The 21,997-nt window shown below is 39.6% G+C and overlaps 1 protein-coding gene across 3 annotated transcripts in view; it reads right to left on the minus strand.

Annotated features, from left to right (window-relative positions):
• Positions 1-21,422, minus strand: part of ZMAT3 (zinc finger matrin-type 3) — a 39,606-nt gene extending 18,184 nt beyond the window's left edge. The window contains exons 1-2 of one of the 3 annotated variants that reach the window (XM_074298233.1): positions 21,170-21,422; positions 6,070-6,399 (exon numbers count right to left, since the gene is read on the minus strand). In XM_074298233.1, the coding sequence (XP_074154334.1) occupies positions 6,070-6,345 (276 nt within the window). In that variant the 5' untranslated portion in view covers positions 6,346-6,399; positions 21,170-21,422. Of the gene's footprint in view, positions 1-6,069; positions 6,400-11,460; positions 11,722-12,297; positions 12,541-21,169 lie in introns of those variants that run through there. The other 2 variants (XM_074298234.1, XM_074298235.1) reach the window with 2 other exon arrangements.
• Positions 21,423-21,997: the final 575 nt, after the last annotated feature.

A 21,997-nucleotide genomic window follows, 5' to 3' on the forward strand; every position in this document is an offset into this window, starting at 1 on the left:
GAGCAAGGCTATGAGGGATGCTGCTGCTCCTTCATTTGGCTCCTGTGGACTTCTGACAGAGGAAGCATTGGGTTTTGTATGTGTCATCTTAGCATACTGAGCTAGAATGGGAAGCCATTCCAACACTTTGCCTTAGCTCCCCAAATCCCCCACCTAAAGATTGCACTTTTGAGTTCCTCTAATAGTCAACAAATAAAGAGACATATGACCTGGCTTTTTAACACTTAAAAGAAACCATTGATGAATATGGAAATACGTTTAGAAGAACTGCACATGTTTAACTTATATCTGATTGCTTGCTGTCTGGAGGAAGAGGAGAGAGAGGGAGAAAAATTTGAATCACAAGGTTTTGCAAAGGACAATATTAAACTATTTTTGTATGTATTTGGAAAAATAAAAAGCTATTTTAAAATAAAAATCAGATTTTTTTTAAAGAATTTTAAATCCTAAAACCAAAATATCATCCATGATTTCCTGAACACCTCACTATGTACTAAGCCTTAGGGCCAATGTCAATTGAAGGTCAGTGCTGATCCTCAAGGGTCAGAGGATCATGGAAGCTTTAGAAGTTATGGAAACTCAGAAGTAATCCAGTCCAACTTCCTCATTTTATAGATGAGGAAAATCAAATTCTTGTCCAAGATCATATAGGGAGTAAAGGATTTGAACCCAGAAACATAGTTCCAAATATGATCTGCTTCCTAGTACAACCCACTGCCTCCTGTGGCTCATATATATAACACCTGATAGCATGAGATAAGCAGGATAAGAGAACCAGAGTTGGATCAATAAAAGACTTTAGGAGCCATCTAATTCAACCTCGGGAAACTGAGGCTCAGAAAGGAGAGGTAATTGCCCAAATTAATTCAACTAGGGTCCTCTGCCTCTAAAGATAGCCTACTTTGCAAGGCACAATAGTATTTCCATGTTTAGAAGAATTGCACATGTTTAACCTATATTGGATTACTTGCTGTGTAGGAGAGGGGAAAGGGGAGAGCAGGAGGAGGAGGGAAAAAAATATGGAACACAAAGTTTTTCAAGGGGGAATGGTGAAACTATCTTTGCATGTATTTTAAAAAATAACATACTATTATTAAAAAATACCATAAAAGAGAAAAATAATATCTCCATATGGGAGATAACAAATATTCTATGAGAATCCAGAGAAATGAGAAATTATTTCAATTTCAAGCAGGGAGACGAGATAGAGAATAGAAACAACAAGAGGAGCTACCCAGGGGTAATATTATTTGAGGTGAGCTTTAAAGGATGGATAAAATTTCAATAAATAGAGATGGAGGCAAGGGAGGCATCCTAGGTGTAAATTCCATTCATACAACATTTATTAAGTCAACTACGTGCTAAGTATCAGGAAAGCAAAGACAAAGATAGTTCCTGCTCTGACCTCAAAGAGCGGTCTTTTGACTGGAAAAGAAAACACCCATATACATGGAGAGGTAAATACAAATTAATTTCAGGAGGACTGATACCATTAACAACTGGAGAAATCAGAAAAGGCTTATTGGAGGAAGCGAGCATTTGATTTGAGCAAGCCTTGAATAGCTCTAAAGACTTCAGGAGGAAGAAGAAGGGGGGGATAGAATTCCAGGGAAGTGGGGAGGGATGGACAGTCACAAATTAGAAACAGCAAGTGACCAGTCCAACAGCAACATGAACAAGGAAAGATAACGTAAATCCACGTGGAAAGACAGATTGAAGCTAAATAAATGATAAATAATTTTAAATGACCAATAAAAGAGTTTGCATTTTATCTTTAAGTGTAGGAAACCACTGAAGCTTCTTGAGCAAAGGAATAACTTATTCAGAGCTGTAGTTTAGAAATATCAATTTGGAAGCTATGCATTTGGTAAATTTGAGGGGATGGCTGGGCATAGGGAAGGCTTCAATTAGAAAGCTATCCTACTGGTCTTGGTAGAAGGTGATGAGGGCCTGATTTAGGGTGGCTGAGGTGTTCCTGGAGAGAAGAGGATGGATGCTAGAGATGAGAGTCTCAGTAGTATCTTGGGTAGAAAGCTAGAGAGAAAAATCAAAGACGACTCTTAGAGTAGGTGACTCATTGAATTGCAGTGCCTTGGACAGGAAAAGGGAAGTCAGAATGAAAGAGGAAGAGAAAAAATTCTGGTTTAGATATGAATTTAAGATGTCTATTAGATTTCCGGGTAGAGATGTCCAGTAGGCTACTAGAGAAAGGAGATTAAAAATATAGATTTGGGAGTAATCTCCATGGCTAGTTGGAAATAACTTTGTGAGTCTTAAAAGCAAAGAATTGGAAAACTGGAGTTCTCCATCCTCTAAACTTAGAGAAGTTGTCTGTAACTTCAGGCTGGAGTCAGCCAGTTATCTAAGAAAGAGTACAGGCTCTGGATCAGAGAACCTGGGTTTGAATCCTGACCAACTCAATTCCTTTCTCTGGGCTTCAATTTTCTCCTCTATAAAATGAGTGGACAAAGCTAAATAAATGTCTACTAAAGACTGTCCCCATCTCTAATTCTCCAGACTGTCTCAGTCTGGCTAGAAAATTATAAATAAGGTACATATCATGGAAAGCCTCGGGTGTCAGAGAAAGGATTTACAGTTGTATAGGCACCAAAGCTTGAGCTGAGGAAATACCATGATCACAATACCAATGGTCCAAGAAGATTAATATAGCCTAAGTAGGAAAGATGGAAGCTGGGAAACTAGTTGGGCAGATGTTAAAATAGTCCAGACGAGAAGCCACAGGACTGATATGATCATGGAAAGTAAAAAGCAGAGAACAGATTTGAGAGACCAAGATGAAAAGCTACAGGACATGGCAGCGAACACTTGTCAAGAGCAAAGATAAAGGAGTAGAAGAGGCAAAAGATTTTGAGGCTGAGAAAATGTGATTAACAAGAATCAGGCAAGTCAGGAAGCAGAGTTTTAAGGGAGAGATCACGTTTGGTGGTAGATCCTGGTGAAGATAACCAGCAGGCTGACGAAAATTTAGGTCAAGTCCTGGGAGAGAGTTTAAATTAGAGACACAGATTTCTGAATTACATAACTTCAAAATTAGATGAAACCTCAAAAGCTTAGAGATCCAGTGCAGTAATCCCAGAATTGGATTGAGGATGACCTGAGTTCAAATTGTTCCTCAAGACACTTATGCATTGTGGGACCCTGAACAAGTCACTTAAGATCGTCATGAGCATAGTTTCTATTCACAAGTTTCCTCATCAAGAAAAAGAAGGTATTATACTCAAGGATCTCTAAGATTCTTTCCAGCTCTAAATCTATGATCCATCTAATCTAACCCACCCTTGACTTCTCAGAAATAAAGCAGAGGGGATTCTTGGTCATCACTTAGTGCCCATTTAGGATTACAGCAGAAACCCAGTACTTCCCATGCTAGCCCATTCTAAATGCACAGGAAGATTTTTCCTTAAAGCAAAGTCCAAATCTGAAACTTGTAATCATTTCTCCAAGTTCTGTCTCCAATAGCAGGACAGAGATGATATAAAATAGTCCTTTAGGAGCTGAAGGTACTTGCACAAAGGTAATCTCCTAGGCCTAGGAGTAGATGAGATCATCAAGAAAAGAATGCAGGTCAATGATAGTGATTTGGAGAATATCTGAGTGGCAGGAAATGTCTGACCATTTAGCTGACAGAAGGAAGCAGAGAAGTGACAGAGCCAAGAGAATTCTGGGAACCCAGTATTGTGAAAGCCTAGGAAGCAGAGACAGAAAATAAAGGAGGAGAGGGACAGTTACAGCAGGACAGAAGGCATACTTCAAGGGATTGAGAAAGCCCAGGGAGGAGGAGAGGAAGGAGACAGATTTCTTTTTAGATATTTATCTATAGAAGAAAGCAGAAGAAGAAAATAGTAATTTGAAGAGAGGAATTTTTCAGTTGTTGTCTTTTCTTTTTTAAGGAATTGGGGGGGGATAAAAGTAAAAAAATAAATAAAATAATTGGAGGAAAATGATTCGATTTGAAGAAGCATCTATAGAATCAAAGCAATGGAAGTGTGTCACAGAGGGAGAAGGGTTGAGGTTCAAATCCTGACTTTATCAACTCATTACCAGTGTGACCTTAATCTACATATTTCCCTTTTCCAGAATGCAGTTTCTACATCCTTCAAATTAGAAAGGAAAGATTAGATAAGCTTGAAGATCCTTGCAAGTTCTAAATCTAAGATGATAATATTAAAGGGGGCAAATGTGAAGGCAAAAGCATGAGAATAAGAACTGAGCTTGTGATTTTGCCAAATGAAGAAACTTCTCCCCATGCAGACTGGCATCTTCTCTACAATCTACAGTCATGGATAATTCCCTCAAGCAATGAGATGAGTGACTAACCTAGAATCCCATAGTGAATGTGATAGAAGCAGAACTAGAATCCAGTTCTTCTTTGCTTCAAAACTGGCTCTCTATCCACTACTCCAATTGAGCTTTTAAAAACCCTGAAAGACAATCTGCTTCACCCCAAGTCTAATACTCTACTCCCTATACCACACTGCCTATCAAATATCCCACCTCACACGTTACCCTTTCCACCTGCTACTCAAAATAGATGGATAAGACTGCAGGTATCTTCTATGTACCAGAGCTGTTTGTATGTTGCCTCCCCCATGAGAATGTGACTTCCTTGGGAATGGGTGTCATGTTTTTGGCCTTTTCTTGTATCCCTAGTGTTGAGCACAGTGTTTGACACAAAACAAGTTTGTTTTTTTAAAAATCAAAAGAGGCTGGTATACAATGTGAGAAATAAAATCAGGACAGTCTTAATAAAAGTTCAGGTGGGGCCTACATTTTCCATGGCTCTCTCCTCTCCTTTCTTCCCTGGTAATTTCGAAATATTATCTAGGGCTTATCAAATTTACATTAGCTGCCATCAGCATTTATCTTACTGTTCCTTTATTCCAACTCTACTCCTATCACTACATAAAGATAATAATATCTAAATGTCCAGGCAACTTAAACAAGCCAAAAAAAAAAAAAAAAAAAAAAAAAAAAGATAAAAGAAAAAAGGCTACTGATTTTCAAAGTTGTCAGACTGAGTCAAATGCTGTATATCAAACATGAGATATCAGTCCTACAAGGACCTCAGGTTCAATTCCTCACAAGAATAACTCAGAGAAGCCTAGAAGAAATGCTCATGAAGGAAAATGTGGGGTGGGAAGTTTCCTATAAACCAGATAAAAGTTATCTTTTTAGAAAACAAAAATTTCACCATTGTTCACCAATTTTTAGATTATTGTTGTGGTGTTGTTCTTGCATCTTTATTAACCTTTGTTGCATCATGGCCCACTCTGCCAGTCTGGTGAAGCCTGTGAAGGGATCTTTTCAGGATAATGTTTTTAAATGCATAAAAAAGAAGACAGAGAAAATCAAAGGAAATTCTACTTAAATATAATTATCAATATTTTAAGAAGTATTTATAAACCAGAAAGGGGACTGTGAGACTGAGTATGGATCACAACATAATATTTTCACTTTTTTGTTGCTGTTGTTTGCTTGCATTTTGTTTTCTGTCTCATTTTTTTTCCTTTTTGATCTACCAGAGAATCACAATATAGCATTTTCACTTTTTGTTGTTGTTGTTGTTTGCTTGCATTTTATTTTCTGTCTCAGTTTTTCCCTTTTTTGATTTACCAGAGAGAGGGATTAAGTATGGATCACCACATAGCAATTTAACTTTTTTGTTGTTTTCTTGCATTGTTTTCTCATTTTTTTCCCTTTTGATCTGATTTTTCTTGTGAAGCATGATAATTGTGGAAATATATATAGAAGATTTGCATGTATTTAACATATATTAGATTACTTGCTGTCTAGGAGAAGGAATGGGGGAAAGAGAGGGAGAAAAAAAATTTGAAACACAAGGTATTGCAAGGATGAATGTTGAAAACTATGCATATGTTTTGAAAATAAAAAGTTTTAAAATAAATAAATAAAAATACAAGTATTCATGGATCATATGCTACCTATTAAAAGAGCCAAATCTTTTAAAATATCTTTGCCTCTGATACACTCTCTGCCCTAAAAGAGTTATTAATGAAGCTCATCTTGAGATTTCTGTGCCATACTTACCTGATAATGAGCTTGAGCCTGCTGGGCTGAGTTCAAGGTGACATTACAGAGTTTACAATACAAGGGCCTACATAGCTCCTCCAGTGAAAAATCTTGCTCCACCGTCCCAGCTCTAGTGAGCTCCTGTGCCCTGGCCAGGGGCAAAGTAGCCTCCAGCCCCAGAGGTCTCTGAGGGGACAGCAGAAAGGTGGTTCTTGATCTGGTGGCCACTGACATAGGAAGAGGGGATGAGAGCTGCTCAGGGGGAGGAAATCCGGTGTGCTGCAAGAGGATCATTGGGCAGGAGGACGGGCATGCTCCAGGGGCCAGTGGAGAGCCTGGTCTTCAGATCTGAATCAAAAAGAAAGATATTCAGATGGCAGTATCAGCAACATGGGTAGCACTTAAATTCTTGGGTTTTTCAATAGCACTTAATGTCTTGGGTTTTTCAACTCAGTGGGTATTTATGAAGTGCTTCTTATGTTCTGGGCCCATTTGATTAAAAAGTCAAAAACATAACAGTTACTTTCACAAGAAGCCCCCATTATACTGAAGGAAAACAACATGAATATCCACACATAATTAAATACAAAGATATAAAATAATTTTGGAGGGCCAAAACCATACAGTGCAGCTAGGTAGTGCAGGAGATCTTCATGAGTTCAAATCTGACCTCAGACACACTAGCCATGTGCCATTGTGCAAGTCATTTTACTCTGCCTCCATTTCCTCATCAATAAAATGAACTGGAGAAGGAAATGGCAAGCTATTCCAGAATCTCTGCCAAGATAACCTTAAATAGGGTCAGAGAATTAGTCATGACTGAACAACAAGAAGCCATGATTAAGAATTCAGGTGAAAGGAATTAGGAAAGGCTTTTTAAAAGAGGTGATATTTGAGCTGAGTATTGAAGAGAACTAGGAAACAAAGAGCAAAGGAATTCAATAGAGTGAGCATGAGAGCTGAATAAAACCAAAAAAAGCTGCAGAAAAGCTCTGAAGTCAGAGGACCACGGTTCAAATTCCACCATTGCCACATTTTACCTCCACTTTCTCATTTGTAAAATGAGAGGCTTAAATGGATGATTCCTGAGGTCCCTATCAGCTCTAAAGCCATGGGCTGATTATATCAGTTTGGGACTCTGGGAAGGTTAATTGGTATTAAAAGGTATTTGGACCTCAGTTTTTCTTATTTGTAAAAATGAGAGCTAGAACTAGACCCCACATGACAACCCAGTATTGTTATTTTTCCTCTGATTTGACAAACCATTATCTGGGCCAGCTCCTTCCTCTTTCATCTGTCAAGGGAACACCCTATTTCTCTCATTCTTTCCTTATAAAAATCCTCAAAATTCAGCTCTTTGTGGAACTTTCCATTTTACCAGAGAAGGAGGTCTTAACTGACTGGAGCATAAATAAGATTTTATTTCAGTCCACCCAGTTCTATCAGCTATCCTACTGTCCTCCAACATATTAATGATGCTTCATACATGGCTGATTAAATCTACAGGGCTAAAAGAAACAGCAGAAGTTACCTCAACTAAACCTCCTTCTCCTAAGCTCATTGAAACACATCATTCTAATCATCACCCTAAGGAACACAAAGACCACCCTAAGGACTACAAAGCATGAATTTCTGGTATATGACCTCATTGTCCTCTAGGTTAAGGTAATATCAAAATGGTTGGAATTAATTTGTCAGGTAAGCTAATATGGAAAACACAGAGATGAAGCCATCCTCATATTCTCCATAATTCAGTATATTCAGAATTGAGCAGACAATAGCTCTTTCCTAGCTAAGGGTCATATATGGAGGAATAAAAGATCTTACCTAGAATCAGCCTGTGACAAGACAAAATGAAACTTATTCCATTTAATAGACCTGATGACTTTGGTCACTGGCACCTTATAGCTTGAGAATATATTCTAGAGGTTCTTTTTTCCTGGCAGGAGGTTATTTTTTTTCTTTCCTTCCTCCAGGGGTAGACAACCACAGAACAAGCTGGACAAGATCACAGATGCACAGCACTTTAGAGATGAAGGAGAATAGAGGTCATCAATTACTCAATCAGGCAACTAATATCTATTAAGTACTTAGAGTCTGCCCTACAGTATGCTAAGCTCTGGAAGCATGAAAAATGATAGAAAACAGCCCCTCATCACAAGTAGTTCCCAGTGGAAAGGAGGAGACAACATGTTAACATATACATGCAAACAAGGCAAATAGAGAATAAATTGGAGATAATCACTGAGTGAAGGCATTGGAATTAAAAGAGATCAAAAAGGACTTTTTATATGAAGGGAGACTTGAAGGAAGCTAGAGAAATTCAGGGACAAGGTGAGGAGGGCAAACACGTCAAGTATGTGGGATAGTCAGTGAAAATGCCTGGAGTTCAGAAATAAGAGTGCAAGGAACAGCAAGGGAGTCGGCAACACTGGCTAGCAGAGTACATAGGGGTGAGGTAAGGTGAAAGAGTAGAAAGCTTGTGAGAGGGATTTATATATATAAAAGGCCTTGAATGCCTAACAGAAAATTTTATATTTGATGCTGAAAGGAATGGGAAGCTACTTAAGATTGAGATGGGAAGAAGGATGTTAGTATAAGAAGGTGGACACTTGTAGAAGAACATTTTGAAAGTTAAGTAGAGGATGGACTGGGGTGGGGAAGAAACCAGATGACTACTGCAATAATCCAGGTGTGATAATAAGGATTTATGTCATGTTGAAGGAACAGTCTGAGGAGAGAAGGAGGCAAATGTGAGAGATATTGAATAGATAAAGTCAACAAGAATTAGAAAAATATTGCTTTTGTTTGTTTGTTTTTTGGGGCAAGGCAATAGGGGTGACTTGCCCAGCCATCACAAAGCTAGTAAATGTCAAGTGCCTGAGGTGAGATTTGAATTCAGGTCCTCCTGATCCTAGGACTGGTGAAAAATTGGATTTTAAAGATGAGAAAGTCTGAAGAGTTCAGGATGATGGTGAGGTTCAAGCCCGGGTGACTGGGTATGTTCAACAGTAGTAGGGAATTTAGGAAAAGGATTTAGGAAAAAAGGTAATTAATTCAGTTTTACATATATTGAATTTAAGATGTCTAATGGACATTTGGAGAGGGAGAAAAACTGGAAGTCAGGAAAGAAGCCAGGACAAGATATGGACCATCACTCCCAACTAGTCCCTACACAAGCGGTTTCTCCATACAACAATGATAGTATTAAGAATCATTAAAAATTCCACTTCTATAGCAGGCTTACAAGTTTTAGGTTTACAAAAAAAGCTTTACATATATTATCTTACTTAAATTTTAACAATAATCTTGTGAAGTAGGTACTATTATTTATCCCCATTTTCCAGATGAGAAAATTGTACCTAAAAAAAGCTGTGATTTGCCAAAGTTCACACCACTAACTGATTAGCCAAGTCTGAATTCAAATCAAGATCCCATTTTCACAATCTTCACTCTTAATCTTTCCCTTTCATCACTAAATCGCTAAGTCATGTACCTGTTCCCATCATGTGACCCTAAGATTCTTTCAGTAGCCACATTGGCTAGTGAAAAGAATGCTAGATGTGGAATCCAGAGAAAGCTAAACTCAAGTTTTACCTCTTTCATTTAGCTGCTCTGTGCTCAGTTTCCTCATTTGCAAAATGGGGATGAGAATATTTATACTGCCTGCCCCAAGAGATTTTTATAAGGATCAAATGAAAGTGCTTAGAAAAATCTTTAAGCACCAGATAAATATCCCCATGCTCATTACTTCATCCTTTTCTATGGCATGATCATTCCTATAAATAAGTCCAGCATAAATCACAAGTTATATTTTGGAACGTCATTTCCTTAAACCAGAATCTTGGAACCCTCTGTTCACTCTTTAGCCATCCTTAAAACGTCTTTCCTCAGACATCAAAGTATGGATATTTTACGCAAGTAAAACACAAAAGTTGAAATTTTCCATCTGTCTTGCAATATGTCAATTCAGATAGGCTTATTAAATGAAGGCATCATTTTGAATCACTAAAAGCCTACTACCTCACTTGAAAAAAGCTACATGAGACAAAGAGGTTCTCAAAGCCAATGTGATCGTGGGCAATCATACGATTTTTCTGGGTCTTTGTTTTTTCACCTTCAAAATGAGGGAGTCAGACTGAATGATCTAAGAGGTTCTTCCGAGGCTAAATCTATGATTCTACAATACTTTCAAATAAAATTGTGAAGGGAAAAAAAATTTATGAAATGGGGAAAGAGGAAATTCTATATAGCCACAAGCTGAGAAATTAACATTATTACATGTATTTCCTGTGATAATTTTTATTAGTTATGAATTCCAGCTCTACGAACTTGCTAGCTTTTTCAATCCCGGCTTGGACCTTACTTTTTACACTTCCAGAATGAGAGGGTTGGAGTATATGGCCTCCAAGATTCCCTCTACTTCTCAAGCCTAATATTTATAACAACATTTAAGTATGCATGTGTAGCATATATATGTGTGTGTGTCTATACCACACACATATATTATATGTATAATATATATACATACACATTCATATATGTACATCTATATAGATATGTATGTCTGTATACACACACACACTCTAGACACAGAGATTTCAAATAATAGCATGTCAGATGATATGCTCCATCAGGTTAATCCCCTCAATTAAATCAGGCACAAAACTAATTAAGCAGTTGGAGGACCATCACCCCAAGGCAGAAGCAGAGGAGAACTTTTTTTTAATGGACTAAGAATTTAAAAGATTAGCTAAGAAAGGGGGGGAGGGGGGGCTCAACATTCTAACAACGAAGCAATGGCAACATAAGATATAGAAAAAGTCAAGTTCACAGTGAATGTCAAAATATAAAATGTCCTCCGGAAAGCTGTCTCAATGCTAGTTGGTAACAACTAATACAAAGCCAGACTGCAAACAGGAAGGGTCAAAGCAAGGGTAGGGTCAGACTGGTAAATTTCTAAAAAAAATAAAAAAAAAACCTGAATTGCTAAAGTTCAGCAAATGCCTTCCTTCATTTTTAATTTCTTTTGTTGGTTAATTGACTCTTTTGGGGAGAACTAGCTCCCATTCTAAGATGTGTCATCTCCCCATGTGAAGAGCTTCTCTTCCAAGGGGGCTTCCATGAGCCCTATTCCGTCAGGAGGAATCAGTCACCCTAATTGCCAGAATAAGGATTTGCCCATTCATTTTTTAATATCTGCTGTATAGTCGGATTAAAAAAAAAAAAAAAAAAAGGATTTCATCCGGCACATTGACGCTGTCACTGCTAAAAATATATACAGAGAAGAAATACCTACAAGGTTGGGGAATTTGAGCTACGTAATAATATTAAAATATAAAATGTCTAATACTGAGTATTAGAAGAATGAATGGGAAAAAAGCAGGTCATTCAACACATGGCACCTACCTCAGTGTTGGGAGCAAAAGGGCACCGCGCTAACTTAAGGAGTTTTCCTCAGCTCTTAAAGGTTCCCCAATCTGATGGGGGAGGGGAAGGATTCAGCGCTGGGAGGAAAGGTAGCGTCCATCCAGCCGACCCCCCCCCCCCATCTTCACTCAGAGGGTCGGGGAAGTTCATTCAGCCCGGGTTGGGGAATCGCTGCCGCCTCGGGGAAGCGGGAATGCCCCACGGCACCCTCCTGGCTGCCCAGACTCGGGGCCTTTACATTATTCTTTGGACCGAGGCCATGGCTCTTTTCCCACTCGGTCCCGAGGGATTCTCGGGGAGGAGGCGGAAGAGAAGGGGGGCGGGGCGGGGGCTGAAGAAAGCGCCGGCCTCGGCCCCAGGAGGCCGGCTCTGATCGATCCCTGCCGGGGAGTCTAGAAATGAGGAGACGGTGCTCGGGGGTCACCGGAGGACCCAACAGGGGAAAGGCCATGGTCCCCGCATTTTAGGGTCCAGTTTCAGGTACAGCAGAGACGGACAGCTGTCTTCTCCCCCCGGCCCCCGGCAGTGTCAGAGCCAGACTGACTCCGAGTCAGGCGCTGCTGGAGCTCCCCGGAGGGGTCGGGGCCACGCGAACACCTGAACCCCGCGGAGCTGCTGGAGGGGGAAGCAGCGCGCGACCTCACCTGGGGGGAATTGCCAGAGAACCGCACGCGCCAGACGCCCGAGACAAAACAAAAGTCACGTGGAGAAGCCCCGGCCCCCGGCGCCGGCGCCCACCCCCCGGGTCCGGCTCGCCGGGGAGCAGTGCCGAGCGCCTACCCCCGAGCCCGCGAGCCCCGACCGCATCGCACTTACTGGGACGCTGGGGCCGGCTGCGGCTCAGGCACCGCGGCGGAGCGGGGGACCTCGCTGCGCCCCGGGCCCGACCGCGCCGCGCATCCCGGGCCGCCTCCGCGCCCTCCCGGCCGCCCGGCTCCCGGCTCCGCCGCTCTCGGGAGAGCCGACGCCACCGGACACGGATGGAAACAGCTGCAGGAAGTGACTGCGGAGGAGCCGGGAGGAGGAGACAGAGGAGGAGACTGACACCGGCTGACTGGGGAGGGGGCGCGCGGCTCCGGGAAGGGCAAGGGAGGGGGCGGGGAGGCCGGGCTGACGCGTCTGAGGAGCTGGGAGAAGGGGAGGAGAGAGGGGAGAGGAGCAGAGGGGAAAAAAGAGGGGGGCGAAGGTGAGAGAGGAAGAGGAGGAGTGGAGGAGGAGGAGGATAGAACGGGAAGGGAGGGAGAGAGAGGAGGAGCAGCAGGAGCGCACAAACCACCGCACGAGAGGATTGGGCCTCCCTGACCCCGACCGTGACCCTAACTCCGGAGCAGAGCAGCGCGGCTCCCCCTCCCCCACCCCGGAGCCACCGCTACAGCTTTGCAGCTGTTTAGAGGCTGTAGAAAGTAAACTCCTGGAGGGCAAGACCTGTTTCCTTTAAGTCCTCGTCTGCCGAGACTCCAGAGCCGCGCCCGCCCCTAGGGGGCGCTGCTGCTGGTGCTCCCATTTAGAGGAAAGAATCCCCCCCTTAGGCGTGAGGATGGAAAATCAGAAATGATAGCTAACTTTTACGGAGCTCTTAAAGTTTGCAAAGCTCGTTACCCCTTCTTCATTTTATCCTCACGGCAACCCTGAGAGGCAGGGGCTAGAAATACCCCCGTCTTATAAATAATCAGATTAAGGGACTTGTCCAGATCACCCAGCCAGTGGCGAGGGCAAATTTGAACTCGGCTCCTTCGGATTCCAGTCAGTGCTGTAAAAAAACGTGAGCAGCCACCCCTCCCCCAACAAAAACCTTTATAATAACTGACGTCTCTATAACCCCGAGGTTTGCGTGGTTTCGTGTGGACAATTCCATGTGTGATTCCGGACAAAGCTGTGATTGCGTCCCAGAGTATGGATCTGGGGGCGACACCAGTCGCCATTTTGGATTTGGGGCAGGGCCTAGAATTTCATTAGCGTCGGGGAGTCCTGCTGTGGAAAATTCCTCTACCAACAAAGACTATCACTATTCTAACCCATTCTATTCTGTAATTCCAACTATTCTAACAATAACCTCCCCTTTGATTCTTAACGTTATTATCATACCCATTTTACAAGTAAGAAAATTGAGGCTGCTCAGGTGAAATGATTTATCCAGTCATGAATTAAAGCTGGGATTCGAACCCGGGTTTCTCCCGCCTCCAGAGCTAACGTTTTCCCACCTTTCGTCTCTCCTTATATGTTATCATACACCTTAAAGATGTTCAGTGTGTTTACCTTCATCCCCATTGTTGACTTTCTAAAATCAGCTTGTTCATCATTTTTTATGGAATAATAATATTCCATTGCCTTCATGTGCCACAGCTTGTTCAGCCACTCCTTTTCCAGTTCTTTGCTACCACAAACGTTTTCACACGTGTGGGTCCTTTTCCCTCCTCTATGATTCCCTTGGGATACAGAGCCAATGATGGCACTGCTGGGTCAAAGGGTACTCACAGTTTTATTGCTCTCCAGAATGGTTCCTGTTTTCCCACATCCCCTCCAACATTTATCATCGCCTTTTCTTAGCCAATCTGAGAGGTATGAGGCGGTACTTCAGAGTTATTATAATTTGCATTTCTCTAATCAATAATGATTCAGAGCATTTTTTTCTATATAGAATAGATTTGCCTGGCATTTCCTAAAGTAACAGAAAATTTCTCTGTCTCCGTCCATAGGTGACTCACCACAAGTGACCAAATACATCTAGTTGTTTGATTATACTTTGAGAGGATAAGTGTGAAGAGCATCTTTTCTGGCATTTTTCTTAAAAAGAATGCACAGCTGCATATCCTTAAAGCTAGAAAGGAACTAAGATACTTAATACTTGTCATGATACAGTATATAAATATCAATATTTTATATGAACTAGTTTATGGCTTTGCCAACAACTTTCTATTCCAGTTCAACAATGATTTATGAGAGACCCTGGGAAGGCAAAAATGAGCTAGTCCCTTTTTTGAGGCTCCTAGTTCTGCTTCTGATTTGTGACAGAATAGTCACAGTGTTATTTGACTGTTACAGATAGAAAAGTATTTTTGTGTCCAACAAGAAAGGGAATAGATGAACACATTTAACCTGTATGGGACTGCCTGCCCAGGGGAGGGGGTGGAGGGAAGGAGGGGAAAATTCAGAACAGGAGGGAGTGCAAGGGATAATGTTGTAAAGAATTACCCAGGCATATGTACTGTCCAAAAAAAATTATAATTATAAAATTAATTTTAAAAATAAAATATAAAAAAGAAAGGGAATAGATGCAATAGTCAAACAAACTGGACTGTATAAGATTGATATAGTCAAGAAATTTGTATTCCTGATTATGATAGTCCAGATAACCCATTAATAAAGGTCTCATTAGAAAAAGTATTTGGAAACGGAGCGGATGCCCATCATTTGGAGAATGACTAAATAAGTTATGGCATATGAATATTACGGAATATTACTGTTCTATAAGAAATAATCAGCAGGATGATTTCAGAAAAGCCTGGAGAGATTTACATGAACTGATGTTAAGTGAAGTGAATAGAACCAGGAGAAAATTGTACACAGCAGCTGCAAGATTACACAATAATTAATTCTGATGGACATGGCTCTTTTCAACCGTGATTCAGGTCAGTTTGGATGGTTCTGTGGTAAAGAGAGCCATCTGCACCCAGAGAAAGGACTGTGGGGACTGAGTATAGATCACAACATGGTATTTTTGCTTTTTTATTGTTGTTTGCATTTTGTTTTTTGCTTCATTTTTTGACTTTTAATCTGATTTTTCTTGTGCAGGATGACAATTGTAGAAATATGTATAGAAGAATTTAATGTATTTAACATATATTGGATGACTTACCATCTAGAGACGAGGGTGGGGGTAAGGAGGAAAAAAATTTGAAACACAAGGTTTTGCAAGAGTGAATATTGAAAATTATCCATGCATATGCTTTGAAAATAAAAGGCTTTAATAAAAAATAAAGATTGCTATCTTCTTACTATTTCGAGGTATCCATAATCTTACTAATATGGATCCTCCTAGCAGTGCTAGCAATCACAAACCAGCATTCCATGGGTGGCTAAGAATTATGAACTCATTCTCCTATACAAATGGATAGAAGAGGTTGAAGACAACTTTACATAAAAGAAAGTAGAGGAAAATCCCTCTTAATAGAATTTGAATTTAGCATTCTGGGGTCCCATTCCAAATTAATTAAATGAGAGAAACCTCTGTTCCCTTAAGCTTTGTCTCCTTCTACTTTCTCGAATCCCCAATCTCAGAAGTTTAAATAAATATCAATGCTACTGGCTAGAAAAATTTGATGGTATAACAAATAAAGCTAATACATATCTGATTATTTCAACGATGTATCACAATGAGAAAGATCACAGCCAGACTCATCTCTAACCATTAGCTTGAATTGCTGACTTTTGTCCAACTCTTAAAAATCCAATCCTACCATTCAGTTCTCAGGATAATAGTCAACAATTCCTCAGAAAGTACTCTAACTCTTTCTATACCATGAAGTAAACAGTTCTCTCTGGAAACATTTCTTTAGTCTTTCTTAAAGACAACCCAACTTCCTTCAATTCTCAGAAAGTTTTCTCAGCCTTCCTTTCTGTAACTCATATAGTCTCTCTTAGATTGCTTAGCTAGCAAATCAGAAACAAAACTTGAACTCAGATCTTGTTTCTAAGACTGAAGTTCTATGGCATTGTTTCCCAAATCTTATTCGCTCTGGACTTAATTCTAAAATCTTTCATTATTTTCAGTTGTTTTCTCTAGGTCCTCTTCAAGTCAATGCTTCCTGTTCAGTTCGAACAAACCATTTTGAAAATATCAGTTCCTCATTATTGTTCTGTAAGAAATGACCAACAGGATGATTTCAGAAAGGCCTGGAGAGACTTACAGGAACTGATGCTGAGGGAAATGAGCAGGACCAGGAGATCATTATATACTTCAACAATTCTGATGGATGTGGCCATTTTCAATAATGAGATGAACCAAAGCAGTTCCAATAGAACAGTAATGAACTGAACCAGCTACTCCCAGCGAAAGAACTCTGGGAGATGGCTATGAACTACTACATAGAATTCCCAATTCCTCTATTTTTTTCTGCCTACATTTTGGATTTTCTTCACAGGCTAATTGTACACTATTTCAAAATCTGATTCTTTTTGTTCAGCAAAATAACTGTTTGGACATGTGTACATATATTGTACTTAATTTATACTTTAACATATTTAACATGTATTGGTCAACCTGCCATCTGGGGGAGGGGTAAGAGGGGAAAAATTAGTACAAAAGTTTTGGCAATTGTCAATGCTGTAAAATTGCCCATGCATATATCTGGTAAATAAAAATTATAATTAAATTAAAAAAAAAAAAAAAAGAAAAGAAAATATCAGTTCCTTCCCAAGAATTCCATCTACTGTTAATTCATTTGTGTTTTCAATAGGTTCTCCTTTCCATTATCCTGCTTCATTTTGAAAGAGGAAAATTTGTCTGAAATTTTAAAACTCTTCTAATTCTTGTTAATGTTAGGCATAGCACCCAGCACCTGAGGATGCGCTGAGATATCCATGTTACTCTATTGTGTGCATCTTAGGCCTGGAGAATAGCTGACTGCTTTAGCTCTTTGCCTTTCATCAGTACTGATGTCTGGATGTTATTCTAGAGTCTATATCTGTATCATTTCACCAAACATCAACTCCATCAACATCAAAGATCAAACTGTACCAAGTCCACATTCCACTTTTGAATGTACTTATGTCCAACTGGTCCACAGTTCTAAAGAAAGCAGCCTGTCTCCATGGTTTGGTTGTTCTTAATATCATGTTGTTGTAAGTTCTAGTACTAGTCTTTCAAATAGAAGTTCTGCCCATTCACCTATTTTTCCATAGCCACAGTACAATGGGGAAAGCCCTAAGTCTGGAGGCCTCAGGTTCAAATCTTGTCTCTATTAATTACTATATGCATGATGTGGATAAGTTACTTAACCTCTCTGGGCCTTAGCTTCCACACTTGTAAAATAAAGTTACTGGGCTAGATGATTTCCTTCCCCTCCAATTCTAAAACTATGGTCCTATGAGCATGAGGCCCGCTTTCAAGTCTATGAATATGAGTTGGGGGTAGGGTTCCTCAACTTGTTTTCCTAAACCATCCTTAAGATGTTTAGGAAGTCATTTTCCTCTATCTCAGACTGCTTGGTACACATTGAAGCTCTTACTGAAATAATTTTACTGACTTCAGAAGCTTATTATACTTAATCTTCGGTTTTCTTCTTTTAGGTCTAATCATGTACTTCTGTAGTTTCCCAGATATCTATCAACTTAAAATAACAATAACAAAAATAATAATCACCTAACATTTACATAGCTATAAGATTTGCAAAACATTTTGTGTATATATAATCTCATTTGGTACTTACAACAACACTGGGAGACAGGTACTGTTATTATGCCCACTTTATAGATGAGGAAATTAAAGATGAAAAAAGGTAAATGACTTCTTCTGAGTCACATAGCTAGTAAGTGTCTGAAGAAGGATTTGAACTCAAGTCTTCCTGACTCCAACTCAATATTCTATCTAGGAGATGTCAACTAGTTAGTTTTTATCAAGACAGCCTAATAGTCTCTATTTCTTATGACTTCATTGTTCACTCTTCTCCTAGCCTCTGGAGCAGTCTGTCCTTCATAACAGAAGGTACAGAGGAGCTAGATAAAGTAAGTTCACTATAAACTCTCTACATTTTCAAATAGTATCCCTAGCCTATCCAAACATTCATATCCCTTGACGTCAGGGTCTTCTGATTTTGGACCCCATATGAGATCAAAAGCCAGTCTCTAAAGATCTTCCTTTAGTCTCAATTCTCCACATTATTTTATATGCTACTGGTGTTATTTTTATAGTGACATGCTGTATCTAGGTCTTGAATGTTTCCTCTCTAAATGAGGCTGGCAGCTCTCCTAAGAAGTTTTGTAACACAGCTTCTGCTTTGTATCCAGTCTCCTCTCCATAGATTTCAAGTCACCTCACCCACTGCCTGCATACAGACATCTTCAGTATCCTCAGACAAGTCATTCCTCTGCAGAAGGGCTTTGCACTTAATTCTAGGTCTTCCTTGTTTGTAGATCAAGTGACCAATTTTTTGATATTTTCCCCAACTTCTACCTCTCCACAGATGGCAAAACATAGTTTCAGCTAAATTACAGACCATACATGTGACTTTGTCTCTTATTAGTTTCATCAAGTACTTTGCATCTGCCAAATCATTCACAACACCATGAATTTACTTTCAAAGTCCTTGTTCTCAGTGTCATGTGCCAATTCTTACTCTCAAATCCCATCTGGTGATTCAGTTTTAAAGCTTCTCACCAGTGCTCCAAACACTTAACAGTTTACCCCATTGGGATGGGGTGGGAGTTATTTTATTTGTTGTTTTAGTTAAAATGACAACATAGACAAGCAACAGATATCAGTACTTGATATAAAACTGCAAGAATGATACAAAACAATGCAACGGCTTAAAAGTGATGGTACAATGAAAAAACGGGTCCGATCAGAAGGGACTTCCAGCAGGAATGACAAAATAATTTTTTCAAAGGGAAATATCCTAAGCAGTGTCTAAAAACAATACCCACACGACTATTTCCCTCCAAGTCCTGCATGTGCACACTTCCTAGCAGCAGAGGGTGCTCTGGCCCATCAGTCACACTCTCTGAGATTCTCTAGAGTTCACCTCCACAGGTGCTAGTTTATATCAGTCTAGGGATAGGACACCATCCAATCAAATGCCATGGCTTGAGATGCGTTTGACTGAAAATCATTTATAAAGACATGCTGGGAAAGAGTTCTGATCAGAAGAGAAAAAATAAATTAAACTGGGTCTAAAACAATACACCCACCAGATACATTATCAGCCTGTAATTCTCTGTAGGAAGCTGCCAAAAGACAAGCAAAGAAAGTCTTGAAGTTCTTCCCCATCACTCAAACCCAAGTCTGGGCCAGGTTTTTTTCACTCACAACCACACCCCGAACACACTCAGCAACTCCTGTCTATGCAATACTGTACTGGGGTTTCCCAGGGCGCTACCAGATGTTTAGCAAGCAGTAGTTTCACTTTCAGGCACATGTGCTTCCCCTCCCCAATCTCCGGTTCCTTTGCAGAGTCTATCAGGTTTAAGCATTTAACTGAACTTCTGTCCTTTTAAAACTGGGGAGGTTTATGGAGGCCAGTAATCTGAGTTTCCAGGAAGACTGAGGCTGGTGAATCTCTTGATTTGGGGAGTTCAAGCCTGCAATAGGCTAGACTGATCAGGTATCTGAAGTAAGTCTGGTACCAACATGGTAAGCCCCTGACTCAGGACTCCTGGGAAAATCTCAAGCAGTTTCGTTAAAGGATGTACAAGTTGTTCAGGCATCAGTCTCACGGAGGCAGATGAAGAAGAGGCATGCATAAGCTGTTAAGAGCAGGGTACCATTTCCCCAACCTCGATAATTTTGTTCAGATCAATTTCCCTTAAAATAAACACACACACACACACACACACACACACACACACACATCTGTCCTAGATCATCTCTGTTACCCACACAAACATGCTTCCAGCCATGAAACTCACTCACACAGACATGCTTCCAGTCATGAGACTTGTGCTTGAAGCTCTATGGGAGGGGCACCAGTAACCCTATTCAAATAAGATAATAATGTAAGCATTTTGCAGACTCTAAAGCACTATAGAAATGCCATCTATTGTTGCTGTATCTGTTATTACATTCATAGGCTACCAGCTATACACATCATTATCCTATTGTCATTGTCCCCTAAGGAAAAACTAGAATTTATTGATGAATAAAATATGGATCACGTAAGAATCATGGACACACAAGGCTGCATAAAATTGAAATGATAACTTCTGATCCTGCCAGAGCTGAGTTTAATATTAATTTCTTTTATTCCCCCCTCAAAAAATTACTTTATGTGCATATATATGCTTGTATACACATATTTTATATATAATATGTATGCCTACCCTTCCCTCAAAATTATCTTGTATATATTTTGTATAAACATATACACATGCTATCCATTCCCAGAGAAAGAACTGATGATATCTGAATACAATTGAAACATACTTTTATTTTATTTTATTTTTCTTTAGGGTTTTAGTTTGTTTGGGCTTTTTTTTTTGTCTATGTTTTCTTTACTATATGATTATTGTGGAAATGTTTTGCATGACTACAAATATATAATCTACGCTGAATTATTTGCCTTAATTTACCAGGGTGGGAAGGAAGGAGAAAGGGAAAGAATTTGGAATTCAAAGTTTTTAAAACAAATGTTTAAAATTGTTTTTACATGTAACTGAGGGGAAAATACTAAATAAAAATTTTAAATGAAGTAAACATAAACACAGCTACATAAATATATAAAATGTGTTGTTTCATAGAAGCACAGTACATTTGGGTTTTGAATGAAGGAAAAAAGACTTCATGACTAAAACTAGCCAAAAGGAGATGTACTACCTCAGGAAAGAGAGAGTGTTCCCCTCTCCTAGAAATCATCAAGTGGAAGATAAGTGGACCTGTTTGTAGGACATTATTTCATGTTTCAATTATGATTTGGATTAGTTACCTCTAGTGTCCCCTCCATTGGTGAGACATTGTGATTGTCCAATTTTGTCTTACCTTATAGGGTTTTTGATGGCCACAAGCAGTGTCAGCTTTCCTCTTTCTGTTTTTAATGCAATTTTTTATTCACCTTCTAAAATATTTACTTTTCTTCTTGACTATCATAGACATGGCTACAATGTGACTAGACTGGTTTCAGTAAGCCATACTTAAAAATCTACCATCATCTCATAATAACTAGGGCTGGTTTTCTCAGCCAATGCAAGTGAGCCCTTCCAGTTGATCAGCAGTCCAACTCCTCAGGTACAAAGCAGAACATTCTTTATCCATTATGATTTCACATTTCTATGGTACTCTGAACTTTACAAAGTGCTTTCCTAATAATGTCAGTAGTATTATCTCTATTGTGCAGAGGAGGAGGCAAGGATTCTTTACAGATGGCAAGGACTTTTAGATGCTACTGATTATAGATGCCATTATGTTAATTGCATCAAGCCCTATAACATAGCAGAGCTTCCTAAAAGACCTCATAATCATTCTCAAGGAGGGGTTCTTAATCTGGCTATTGAATTAGAGTTTATAAATATAGGTAACTGTATTCCAATATAATTTGTTTCTCTGTTATCCCATTTATTTAACTATGCATTTAAAAACATTATTTGTAAAGGGGGTTCATAAGCTTCACCAGACTGACTACAAAAGGGGTCCAACACAAACACAAAATGTAAAGAGTTTGGCTTAATGATCTGCCCAGATAAAACCAAGTGAATAAAGAATGATTATTCTCTGGGCTTTGATGAGAAACTGAATGGATACTTACATAGATTGTCCATTAATATGTGTGCATGCATTCACATGTGAATGCATGTGTGTATGTCAGGCAGT

This window comes from Sminthopsis crassicaudata, chromosome 3 (genome assembly GCF_048593235.1).
Source record: "Sminthopsis crassicaudata isolate SCR6 chromosome 3, ASM4859323v1, whole genome shotgun sequence".
Taxonomy (NCBI): Eukaryota; Metazoa; Chordata; class Mammalia; order Dasyuromorphia; family Dasyuridae; genus Sminthopsis; species Sminthopsis crassicaudata.